The sequence below is a fragment of the Micromesistius poutassou genome (assembly GCF_964030765.1).
Source record: "Micromesistius poutassou genome assembly, chromosome: 8".
NCBI classification, from domain to species: Eukaryota; Metazoa; Chordata; class Actinopteri; order Gadiformes; family Gadidae; genus Micromesistius; species Micromesistius poutassou.
Window position 1 is genome coordinate 11,166,912 of NC_140278.1, and position 13,067 is coordinate 11,179,978.

At 40.8% G+C, this 13,067-nt stretch overlaps 2 protein-coding genes across 3 annotated transcripts in view; both read left to right on the forward strand.

Annotated features, from left to right (window-relative positions):
- The first annotated feature begins 560 nt into the window (after positions 1–560).
- Positions 561–9,463, forward strand: ttk (ttk protein kinase). 2 transcript variants are annotated; one of them, XM_084472306.1, is made up of 23 exons: positions 561–610; positions 1,014–1,101; positions 1,488–1,710; positions 1,848–1,954; positions 2,056–2,181; positions 2,314–2,419; positions 2,510–2,591; positions 2,712–2,821; positions 2,911–2,992; positions 3,213–3,318; positions 3,576–3,798; positions 3,907–4,013; positions 4,789–5,149; positions 5,288–5,411; positions 5,750–5,842; positions 6,228–6,385; positions 6,593–6,744; positions 6,838–6,962; positions 7,989–8,063; positions 8,155–8,331; positions 8,563–8,659; positions 8,778–8,860; positions 9,076–9,463. In XM_084472306.1, the coding sequence occupies exons 2-23, from the start codon at positions 1,014–1,016 to the stop codon at positions 9,160–9,162; spliced, it is 2,892 nt and encodes a 963-aa protein (XP_084328432.1). In that variant the 5' UTR covers positions 561–610; the 3' UTR covers positions 9,163–9,463. The 2 variants fall into 2 exon arrangements, with proteins under 2 accessions (XP_084328432.1, XP_084328433.1); XM_084472307.1 differs by having other exon boundaries at positions 2,911–2,965.
- Positions 9,464–9,914: 451 nt separating this feature from the next.
- Positions 9,915–13,067, forward strand: part of bckdhb (branched chain keto acid dehydrogenase E1 subunit beta) — a 43,341-nt gene continuing 40,188 nt past the window's right edge. Inside the window, exons 1-3 of the mRNA XM_084472221.1 lie at positions 9,915–10,117; positions 10,514–10,591; positions 11,044–11,112. Coding sequence (XP_084328347.1) covers positions 9,928–10,117; positions 10,514–10,591; positions 11,044–11,112 — 337 coding nt within the window. The 5' untranslated portion in view covers positions 9,915–9,927. The remainder of the gene's footprint in view (positions 10,118–10,513; positions 10,592–11,043; positions 11,113–13,067) is intronic.

Consider the following 13,067-nt stretch of genomic DNA (forward strand, 5'->3'; position numbering starts at 1 on the left):
ATCAATGGGAGACACTTTTTCTGCAGTTTCTCGGTATAACCCATGGGTATAACAGACACCAACCCACACAATCAGTAGCCCCAGATTACGACATTGGCCATTATAAAACGAACATTTTACATGGGTGACACCACCGACATACAAAAATAAAAATATATTGTAAGATTTATATTTTATCATGTCTGAGAAAATAAAATATATTATCTGGTGGTTTGAAAATGTAATTCAGAAATTCTCGATCATATCTGGCGGCAACAAACAAACGAATAGGGCTCGTACATTGCGACTAACGTCACACAGACCGCCTCTACCTCAGAGCTTTTTTAGAGAGAATAGCTAAATAGCTCTGCTCTATCTTGGAAGCATTGGAATCCTAGTTAATATGTAAGTAGTAAAAAAAAATCATGGTTTAGTAACTGAAATGTAACTAGTAACTGAAATGAGACACTGTCACGGCGTTTCTCTTAGCCAACCATAGCAGAGCAGGGCCGGTCAAGGGAGACTAAGCCAATCAGAGGAAGTTTAGGGCGGGTCCAGAGTAAAGTGGCAAGTTTGAAAACTGGATAAACAGAAATTTGAAAAGGCTGATCTTCTGCCGAGGTTACAAACCGTAAGACTTCCAACAATATTAACATTTCGATGATACAATTTGAGTCTAGATTATATCCTATGGAATATATATATCATAAGAAAGTGTTTATCTTGAAATAGTTGAATGTATATCAATGTGTTTTTGAGATGTTTTCTGAAGCTAATTTAGCTAAGCTAGCGCTAGCACGATGCTAGTTTTACTTATCCAAAGACTTGCCTCATAGTGTTCTGATCTTAAAATAGACTCACGGAAATACTTTACAAACTTGACATGATCCACATGCCAGCAACCAACAATGCAATTGCAGACGACTATATGCGTTGTCTCTATTTTTTTCATTCACGTGTCATTCACTCTTACCAAATCCAAGACTGCACTGTTTGTTTCTGATGTAATGACAGACCCACCCTTCAAATTTCAGATGGAGGAAGAGGAGCACACGGACCGGGAGCAGCAGCGTGCCATGTTTTTTCGAAAACTAGACAAATTAAAGAAGAATCTTAACGAAGGTGAATATGATGGAGGACCCAAAGCACGTTTGGGGTCTTTCTTGAGGACACAGAAAGAAAATAACATGTACAGTGATCCCAAAACCATTGCATACGTAACTTAGTCTTCAAACAAGTAAAGAGGCAAAATACATTTATTTGTGATGACCTTACAGCACTGTTCTATGGAAGCAGCAGCTTGCCATGCTTTTTAGAAAAAAATAGATAAAATAAAGAACAATCTTAATGAAGGTGAATATGATGGTGGCCCCCAAGCTGACACTGAAAGCGGTTTAGCTGCTATTGTTATTGTTGTTGTTGCTGTTAAGGAGCGGAATATAATTCAGTTAGGATCCATGTGTTTAAGTAGAATACACTTTCCTGAACATCTTCCGCTTGTCTTCCAGATGACACTGACAATATTAACCAGATAATTGGTTCAAACTCTCCTGAATCATGCCTGACATTCCTAGTGGACCTGGAGAAAAAGGGTGACCCTAATTTGGACCATAACCATCTGACCCGACTGCTGGATTTTCATACCAGGGTGTTCTCCAGTTTACCAATGCAAAAGCACTGTCAAAATGAAAGCTATGCAAAATTGCTGGTTAGGTATGCAGAGCTGGAAGCGTAAGTACCCACACAGATTATCTTAATGTGTATTTTCTTTAGTTTCCTTGATAAATATAAAAAAGAAAAGGCCCTGAATAAGATATTAGATACAACCAATATATATTTTTGTTTATGTGTCCATTTTATTCTGTTAGAATTCAAGATGTCAATGAAGCGGAAGCCCATTTCATTGTGGCAACATCTCACAGCCAGAACTTTGCTTTTGTCCATATCGCTTATGCAAACTTTGAACACACTCAAGGTAATGTATTACAATGTTTTACATGCTGTAAAATTAACCTTGTTTTCATGTGAATATCTAAACTAGGTCAATAAAACATGTTGTCCATTTGATATCACCAGGCAACACAAAGAAAGCCATTAACATTTTGACGAAAGCTATGGAAGTGAATGCAAAACCCAAAGACCTGCTGGCTCTTGTGCTAAAGAAACTTCAAAAAAGGACAGTGGATAAAGAAAACATCCAAGGTACATTTTTGAATGCTTGGCACTTTTTAAATTTACAATGGACTTCTGTGCCACTTACAAGTGAAATATCAACACAGTATCTGATATAACATATCCTTATGTTGTTTATTTTTCATATTGACACATCCTCAGTGAATACTTTCAATGAGCCTGTACAACGTGGCTCTGAATATGAAAAAATGGGCAGGAAATCAGATGGTACAGGAGAATATCAACTGTCCAGTAATTTGGGTTCAGGGTAAGGTTTAAATTAAAATAATCTAGATCACTTGTCTTAGTATTTTTGGAATACACTGTATTATGATGCATTTTCTTACCTGGCCCCCAGGACAGAGTATTTCTGCCCATCATCAGATGATCATCATCCTGGCTGGAGGTCAGGCTCTCATCGCAAGAGAACCATTGGCTTGGTGAGTGTGAGACAGTTTTCTGTGCAACAAAATAAACATGATCACCTTATTCTACTTTATTCTGTATTCTATATTATGTTTAATACTAAGGTCCTTCTTTGCTTATTCTTTGTACATCAGCCAGGGAGAGTCCCTATCGTTCCTTATCCTATCGCTGAGCTGGCCAGTGATGATGGCGATGGGGAGTCTTCAATGAAAAGTGATGCATTCATCCCAAACAGCTTGTCAAGGTGGGTTATTATCTGTCTTACTTGCACATAAATCAACTGGTTTTGTAAAACATGTCTTGAATTCAAATTTGATTTTCATTTTGTTTCAGGCAAACTTCGAGTTCCAGTGCCATGGGTACCCTAACATCTGCCAAGAAAATGACAGTAGGTGGAGATTTCCTGAACTTCAAAGTGAGTCAAAGCACAGCACACCTATTTTATGACTGCTATACTAGTTCTCTCCAACTGCTATGATTTGATTTTCCTCAAAACTTGTATAAGTTAGCTAAGGGTGTCGAAGTAGATGTGTTGGTTAACATTTTGTCCTTTGCAAACTAATACACTTGGAATATAAGCACTGCATACATTCATTCTATGCAAAATTTGCTTAATGACATGTGTCTGTCGCTAGCGCCCTGATGTGAGTCCAGAGATGCAGTGTTGGAAGGAACAAGCCTCGGTGGACTCCACCACCTCACTCCACAGGCAGGAGGGGGGCAACGTGTCAAGAATGGAAGGTACACACAAGAAACATGCCTTAGCATGGCGCACGAGAAGACATGAACACGTGGATTACACAGGTCACCGTTACATTGCCATGTTTCAGATATATCATATGCAGCAACATAACCAAAGTTCTACGTACTTGGCATGCTGTAAACGGTAGTCTTTGTTGATCACAGGGTTTTGTGTACACATGGCATTTGTCGAATGAGAAACAAGCATGTAATGTGTCACTAAACATTGCATTCATCTTCTTTCTCCCCTCTGAAAGACATCACATTCACTTTTAATCAGATTGTCAACTCAAATTCTCCTAAATCCTGTCGGGATTATTTGCTGAAACTGGAGAAGAGTGGCAACCCACAGACAGACGGCACACTCCTGACTCAACTCAAGGACTGCTATGCTAAAGTATTCTCCAGACTGCCCATTGAACAGTACAGCAAGAACGAGAGCTATGCCAAGATATTAGTCAGATATGCAGAACTCAAGGGGTGAGTGAAAGAAGAAATCATCTTGTGATCACATTTATGATTAATTTGATACTATATTTATGTATTTTTTTTACATCCATGGTCTAAAAATGGTTATGTTTTCTAAAGGATTGAAGACTCGGATGAAGCACAGGACTATTTCATAGTTGCAAGAACCAACTGCAAATGCTTTGCCTTTGTTCACATTGCACACGCACAGTTCGAAGTCTCTCAAGGTACAATTTATCATTTGTCATCTTTTTTTTTTATAAAATGGTGACAGAATTAACTAGAAATGTTGCAGTATGTTCATTTTCTGAAGAAATGGGTGTGGTTGCATGAGCCACCTTGTGTGCCCATTATTCCCGAGAGCGTGCTAACATGCTAATGCTAACAAGGCTGATGAGCAAGCGGCAACTTTCAATTCCCTGGGCCATTAATTGCCAATTATAGCGCCCCCTGTTGCCAAAATAGTACTTTACTTTTTTGGGACCTGCTTATGCGTGTTTTCTTTACGTGTACCAACTTTGACAACTCTGAGTTGATCACCTTTTAGAAAGGTTTACGTCAGCGTATTTTCCCCATATACCTTCATTATAATAAATAGCTTGGTGAGCACCTGCAACAGTGGTTATTTGAAGTTGCCGTGTGACCTAAATTTATCAGCTATAATCAAAAACTGTCCACATTACCTAAGGGGGATGTCCTTAATGGGCACACCAAATGGAAGGTTCCTGGGGTTCTCTGAAAACTCTGAAGACTTTACTTCCAGTCTACATATGCCGCTATTTAATACGACAACTCTCAGGTGTTTGGACTGGTTGATTATAGCATTTTTAACTCACTTTCACTTTCAATATTAAATAATAATACCATAAAAATAAATGGTATTGGTTTGGTATTTATGCCTCAAAAACTGATGGATAATTACGCAAAATTGTGTGGCAGAGATGAGGCATTTGTCGTTAACCCTTTGTTATTTCCCATGCTCTCCTCCCATCCCATTTTCAGGCAACATCAAAAAAGCAACATCAATTCTGTTGAAAGCCCGGACACTAAACGCCAGGCCACCTAGGCTTCTTGAGTTGGCGCTGCAAAACCTTAAGGCTGGGGAAAAGAGGCTAGTGCCAAAAGAAGAAGAGGAAGAACAACCCCCGGGTGGGGTCCAGTTCCAGACTCAGGGTCTATCAGGGTCTATACCTCGACTGCTGGACTCCATCCCCACACCCGCCCTCCCTATCCCCACACCCGCCCTCCCTATCCCCACAACCGCCCTCCCTATCCCCACACCTGCCCTCCCTATACCATCCAGAATAAACCCACCCATGGTCTGGCAGACTCCCAATAACAAGAGGGAGCCCTATGCGAACAGGTAACTGCAATGCAAATGGATCCTAGTTCTCTCCCTTCACTGGGATTTAAATTAAACCTTGGTGGTTTATAATGCTTTCTAGCTCCGAAACTAGCTTGCTTTCTCTGCAAAGCTTTCAATGAGTTCTCTCTTCTACAGCTTTGTCACTCCTAGTGTGAGGAAGGACCCACCTGATGTGGCTTTCTCAGCATCGCAGAGTGCATGTGCGGCCCAGCCCCCCTCCACCCCTGTAAACCAGGTGTCATATTCACACATCCCACAGGTAACCCCCCTATCTACCATAATTTGTTCCACACACTACTGGTGCCCGCTATTTTCTAAAAAGGAGAGTACTACTTCATACAGACTTCCATGTCTGTGAAGAATTTGCAGAAAGGTTGGACCATTGCTCCTGTATTTGGCCAAATTAGGTCAATGGTCCAATTTTTCCACGACTATTTTGCGTAAATGCATAGAGTTGATGTTGCAGACTGAAAAAAGTGAGCGTGATGGTTCCCCTTTATGGTCCGTCTACATTGCTGTTTCTATAGGGTATTTACATTATTTAGAACATGTTTTTATGTTTGAGTTATTTTGGCTAACTGGTTGTTATTTTTTTAGAGTACAATGAAGGCTTTATCAAACGAGTCCATCACCATTAAGGGCAAAGAGTTCTTCATCCTGAAGATGATTGGCCGAGGTGGATCCAGCAAGGTAACGGTGGTCTAGGATCTGATATTGCACAAAATTGTTCACATTGTGATTACCTCAAATATTTACTATCTGACTTTAATTTTACTATTGTACTACCACTAACAATTCTGATACTGCAACAACAATGCAACTCGTCATCCAATGCACACCATAACCCTGTACATAAGTGTGCAAAGATCAGTAGTTGTTCTCGTATGTCAAATCACCAGCTCAGATGTCGGGGATATGAACCCCACATGGTGACAAACCCCTTGTGGTCCCAAATCCACAAATCCATATTGTGTCTGCAGAAGATGACACTGTACCCTAGTTATAGTGTCCTATAATATCTCATCCAGGCTGGTCTCATTGAGGTTATTAGTTATTAATTGATTGTATTTTTTAGGTTTACCAGGTCCTGGACAACAAGAAGCAGTTGTATGCAGTGAAGTATGTGAACCTTGAGGAGGCTGACCCCCAGACCGTGGAGAGCTACAAGAATGAGATTGAGCATCTGATGCGCCTACAGCAATTCAGTGACCAGATCATCAAGCTGTATGACTAGTGAGTCATCGGCCCAAACTGAAGTTCCTCTCTGTGCACAGTCCAGCTAGATACTTTATGTAATTTACATAACATCCTGCTAGGTCCTGTGTTGGTAACTGTTATGATGCTTTATCAACACAACAATGGACTGTTGTATTGTATTTAAGGTATGTATGTTGAAAGTGAACTTTCTGAATTGCCTAACCCTGTTGTACATCACCACAGTGAATTAACCGACCGCTACATCTACATGCTGATGGAGTGTGGGAACCTGGACCTGAACACTTGGCTACGGAACCGCAAGACGGTCCTCCCGCTGGAGAGGAAGTTCTACTGGAAGAACATGCTGGAGGCGGTCCACACCATCCACAAACACGGTACTGTTCCCGTCGCTCCTGTTGTCACACATTTTGCTGTTGACAATTTATTCATGTCACTCATTCCAGAATGTTTTTGTCTTTTCCACGCAGGAATTGTCCACAGTGACTTGAAGCCTGCCAATTTTGTCATAGTGAATGCCTCTCTGAAGCTGATTGACTTTGGCATCGCCAACAGCCTCCAAGCAGATGTAACAAGCATCATGAAGGACTCTCAAGTAATGCTTCATCCTGTTAAACAAGCATGTAAAGTGCAGTGACTATTTAAAATGCTGCATTTAATGGTGCGTTCCATGCAACCCGTAACTCGTGTTTTCACAACCTTCTACCCGTGAAAGTGCCAAGTCAAACTCACTACCCGTGAACTCGTACCAGATCGATGTACTCCGAGTTACAGCTGTTGACGTCACACACACATAAACAACAATGGCGGCCGCTGTTGGTACTATCTATAAAACCAAATAAATAGATTGTTAGGACATGTTTTATGGTATGAACGTCCATATTAGTGGCATTTTTGCAACAGTATTAAATGCACCTGTGAAAGCCAAAATGTTTGGATAGGTGGAACTCCCCCTGTAACATCACATAATCTTACATGTGAGAGCTTTGTTTTTCAAGATAATTGATTGGTCAGTAGGCGGTGGTTTTACACAACTGCTCTGGACCAGGTTAGGTTGGCGGCATTAGAAACCATGGTGATACAGCGACTCTAAAACAGAGCCACTTTCGTGTCCCAGCTAACCCAGGCTTTGAGCACAACAAACCTCGCTAATCCATTGATCGAGGTTCGTAGTATAGCCCACAGAGCCGCAGAAGGGTTTGTTGTCGTGACTTGCCTGGAACGCTACCAAGTCGTGAGTCGTGACTTTAAGCGGTAACTTACGGGTTGAAAAGTGTCCCTGGAACGCAGCATTACTTTATTTATTAAAGTCTCATTGAGGTGACCCACTTCTGCAAATCACAAACACATTTCCTTTTTTTTTCAAAAAAGGACATGCAAAGCTTAAGATTATAAAAAACAAAACAGAGGACCTACAATGCAAAACGTCAACAATTTACAGCATTGTTCTCTATCATGGCTTTGTTTAAGAATTGCAACATGCCAAGACACAAGCTCCTGTAAGAGCTTGAAGCACATTCTAGGGTTGGAACTCAACATTGTATTGACCTTAATGTCTCAATATATTGAAAATTGCTATCATGCTTGTGTTTGTCCTTCATTTCATCCTAACCCAACACAGGTAGGAACCCTGAACTACATGCCCCCTGAAGCGATTAAAGATACGTCATCCCAACCCGGGAAAGCCAGCTCTAAGGTGCATAATATTATATCACATGCTAACACATTCTTCAGAAAGGTTCACCATGAGGGATACCTTACATATTTCTTCTTTTGTACTGTTTTAGATCAGTCCGAAAGGTGATGTGTGGTCACTTGGCTGCATACTGTACTGCATGACCTATAGACGGACCCCTTTCCAAAGTATAACCAATCAGATCGCCAAGCTGCACGCCATCATTGATCCCTCCCACAAGATTGAATTTCCTGACATTGCAGAGTGGGATCTGCTGGACGTGTTGAAGGTAATGGGATACAAATCCATGGCATCTGGGAGCCCAGGGTGTGAAAAGATCCATTTTTCTAGAGACATTCAGTATACTATGCTTTCAAATGCATGTTGTTTCACATTCATGTTTTAGAAAGCTTTCACTCAACTCCTTGTGTATCACAGCACGATCATGAGGTCATACATAATGTACAAGTGTGACATGGAGGAGGTTGACAAATCATGTTGTTTGTTTCCCGCCTACCAGAGATGCTTGGTTCGTAACCCAAGGGAGCGGATCTCTATTGCGGAGCTTCTGGAGCATACATACCTGCAGCTTGATTCCCAGCCGTTACCTGAGACAAGTACTTGACTCACAAACATGCATAATTGACATCAACATGAAGCTTGCTTAACGCTGCTTGCCAAAACTGTCGGTACCAAATGAAACCCATTTGAATCTTTGTTTGTTTATTTTGTTAGAACTTCCGAATAGCGATTTGGGAAGAATCCTGACGGACCTGGCAGCCCTTAATTCTCCAAACAGCATTGTCAGAGCTGCTATTGTAAGTGTCCAAACAGACACAAGCTTGCATTGAACACTTAGACTTGCACAACGTAATTAACGATTGTCTTCTTTTTTGCCAGACTTATTTGTATCTTTCTCACTGTTGCAATCGGACATTGTCACATTTAAAACAGAGTGATGGCTGCCGTAAAGTAAAAAGTAGTACAGATTTTGAGATGCACTTGCCAACAGTATCTTAATTTTTTTCCTCAGAACCTGGCCAAGATGTGCAACAGTGGCAGAAGGCTGGACGTGTCTGAGTGTGTAAAGTCATCCAGCCAACTTTCTTGGAAGATGTGATATTTTTTGGTGCACCTTTTTAACCAACTTCTGCTGAGCTCATTCTCTGTAAATTCAGTACCTTTTTTATATTTAGCAAGTTTGCCTGCTAACATCTATGTTTATGTTTTGTTTTTCTAAGTCAGTAATGTCATGTAACTTTTTTACGTTCTTCCTCCTCATTGCTGCAAAGTATAGTTCCAACTTACCATAATGTATTCAGCCCGCACTATTTCTTCAAATTATACATAACGGAAAGGTTTCTTGCGTCCTGTGATAAGAAACCACATACACAAATAAAGATTTGGCTTCTTTAAAATCACCAGTGTCCGTCTTGGTTTATTTTATTGCCCCATTTTCTCAAGTGAAATTGAGTGCACATATGCTCAGTTTAGTATTTATAAATTGAAGTGTGTGTGTGTTTAAACTACATTTACGTTTTATTTTTATTTTGTGATGTATCAATAAACGTTCATATTTTTCTCAGTTCAAAAGCTAAATACATAGTGTTGAAAGAAGCTAAACAGGATTGAAGATTGTCACCCAAAGAAACTCCTTGGACAACAGAATTTAGGTCATGCTGATCGTTTTGTTTGTGGATGGGTGTATTGTCTCCGCTGATACTATGTAATTATTTTGTCATCTCTACAAATGTACCTTATTCAGTCTGCTGCTCCCACCCCCGTTGAAGGCCAATCACAGGACGCTCCCTCGCCTCCACGCTCTGATTGGATGGCTGGATGAGTACGTACATAAAGTACTTCCTTGTCCACCATAACAACAGACATGGCGGCCTCTGCACGGTTTATTTTTCGGGGGGCAAACTCAAAACTTTACATTTCAAGTGTGAAGAGTGGATCGTACAACCACTTGAGGGCCACTCTGTTGACGTTGTCCTGTAACTCGCATGTGAAGTCCCAGCGGAGACATGCCGCCCACTTCACCTTCCAGCCTGACCCTGTCACCACACAGTACGGTGAGGTGGCTAGCTGGGCAGCTAACAGGCTACATGTGTAGTCAAACTAGTTTATCATTGTACCACCTGAACATTACCATGTCATTTCTTGTTTTTCTTGTTCATCTGATACTGGATGAACAACATACTAAGGTGGTCATCTATGTGGTAGTGATGTAGTTGTCTCCCTTGCACTATGGTTACAGTCACTAAATCGAGCTTACCGTACAAGTTTACAAATGGTTTAGTTTCTTACATTTCTACATACATGTAAATCTACATTAACAGTAATTTAGTATTTCGTGCTTGCCATAGTAATATTGTGTTTACACAAAATTGTGTACTTTTGTGAATTGTTTGTGTATGCGTGTTGTCTAAAAGAAAGTAAAACATTGAGCCCTCTTCTTTCACTGATAGGCCCAACCCAGAAGATGAACCTGTTCCAGTCGGTTACCAGTGCCTTGGACAACACCCTGGCTACTGATCCTACAGCAGGTAGAAATTATTAAATAGGTCTTGCCCACCAGGATGAATCATGGGATTATTTGTTGATGATACTCACATTGAGGACTGAAGAGAGTTGTAGTACTGTACTATCTATGTCAAACTAATGTAACCTAGGCTAATGAAAACCTTGTTTTGCCATGTCTCAGTTGAGTAACAATGTGACAGTTCCAACTCAACTATGTCTTCTCATAATGACAAATCATTTCACGATTCATTTCCAAATGATTGCCTAAAAAACACATTACTTCTAACAAAATAACTAACATTATCGGGAGTTACAAGGCCTATATATAATTAATAATTGAGCATGTATTCCGTTACTAATGCTTCAAGGAAGTTCCTGATTCTGTCACGGTTTGAAGTGACAGTATTCTCAGCACAGGAGAGAGGCATGTGACATTGAGCTCTGTATAACAATGAGTTGTCTGTCTTTCCCACAGTCATCTTTGGAGAAGATGTGGCCTTTGGAGGAGTGTTCCGTTGCACAGTGGGTCTGCGTGACAAATACGGTACGAACTTGATCTACCTTCCATTTTTCCCAAGAAATGTCAGTCAAATGTTGACGCTATCGTTTGCGCTCTAGTCTTGCGTAAAACGTTTTAAACACCAGGTGGCAGTATATCCATTTTTAACGCCTTACCTTTCTGTAATGCCTCTTTTTTCGTCCGAACTCCTTTGCACAAATTTATTGATACCTTTTTATATCTACTGATGAGTTGTTAGGGAATTGTGATGTTGCTGATTACTAATGTTGTTTAATGTTTGTATTCATCATCTCTATTCTCATTTTCTAGAATGTCTTGCAAACATGGTGGCTGTTTTACTCCAGACTTATCAAAGCTGACAATGCTCAAGCCTGTCAATTGCTATATGATGAGGGCCTTTTTTCCCCCCCCTCCTTTAATGGCTGCAAAAACCAACACTATCCGGTTTTGCCTTTTTGTTTTCATTGACGTCAGAGGTTTTGACCTTCGCTGAGGGATCATTATTTTCCATCTCATCCATGTGGATGATGTTGAGCGCAAAGCTGTTTTCATCCCTCTCACTACTGAAAAGAATGGTACACACCTCTGCTACCTCCAGCCGTTGTACCACTGTACCACTACAGTGTCGTTGGTAGGTGGGAGGGGGGTGAAAGCAGATGGACGGCATGTGAATGGCAAGAGAGATGCATTAACCTCTGTGATATAGACTTTTCCGCTGCAGGCTACCACTGAGTGCTGTTCTCCTGAAAACAATTCTCTGCAGTGTCCCCACGCTACAACCAGCCCGCCTGCTCATTGATGTTTAGCCTCCCTTTCTGATATGAATGCCAGTGTCAGACAGCACAGACTAGCAAAGGTCACCGAGCATGACAAATAGGTTTTATGGTTGCGTTCGGGATCTGGCTTGTGTTTGGATAAGCAATCTAGCGTCTTGTTGTGAAGTGCGCTTTACAACCAGGGATTTTGTGAATGCTATTCCACACTGGAAACCCTCTTATGCCTTTGCTTTTGTTTCATTTATTTTTGTTACAATTGATGACATAATACTTGGAAATACAGACACCGTGGTTGTCTTAGTGATGCTGTGTAAAGGGATGGTGAATGGCCAAACCCTTCACTTGGTTTGATCACCTTTCACGGGCCTCCAAACAAACAAACTGGTTGTTAAATCATTTGTGTGGTCCCAGAGCAGGGCACACAAGGCCACAGTTTTGCCGCTAAGAAGCCAAGTCGCCATCAAAAGCTGAAAAGGACTCTCTTGGCAATTACACAAAGCGAAAGAACAAAAATAACATTCCTAGACCAAATTTAGAGTCTCCCTCTTGCAGCACTTTGTAAAATTACAGGGTGGGGAATAGGACGTTTTTTTTTTCCTCCTCTGTTTTAAGTCACAGTGTATGCGTCAGTCTTGTTTAACTACCACAAAGGGGGTCATCTACTTGGCACTTCAGTTATTTATTTACTTATCAGTTTTTTTAATGTATTTAATGTATAAAGTATTTAACGATTCGACAACCTGGTTAAGACCCCACATTTGCTTTTGATGTGATAAAGTCAACCCAACCTCAGACACTGGTCTGTGGCCTGAGTACCTCTACCAGAGGTACTCTCTACCAGAGTTACTCAGGAGGGATATGTGTATCTGTAGTAGGATTCAATAAGGGAACCCCATCGGTTGGGACAAGTTATGCGATATGACACATATGTTGCAAACAGGGTCCAACATGAACACCTGCCATCAGCCAATGGCAGGTTGATTTAATCATTGTGAAGGTAACAATTGAGGGTCATATAATAATTGAACGATTGCTTGGCTGGTATATTTCTCAACTCGGTCGGTAATAGATTTTGGAGGTGCAAATCTTGAAGATCTCATCCTTTTGACATGGTATTGTGAAAGGATCCTGAATTATCACAAATGTGTCAGACAAATGTTTTAAACTATTTATTTAGCTTCATATTTTTTTTCCATTAATCAT

Excerpts from the sequence above, each read along its gene's own strand:
- ttk (XM_084472306.1), top strand. The coding sequence starts at position 1,014 with ATGGAGGAAGAGGAGCACACGGACCGGGAGCAGCAGCGTGCCATGTTT. Across the intron at positions 1,711-1,847 it reads AGGTATGCAGAGCTGGAAGC|AATTCAAGATGTCAATGAAG; the intron begins GTAAGTACCCAC and ends TTATTCTGTTAG. Across the intron at positions 2,420-2,509 it reads TCCAGTAATTTGGGTTCAGG|GACAGAGTATTTCTGCCCAT; the intron begins GTAAGGTTTAAA and ends CCTGGCCCCCAG.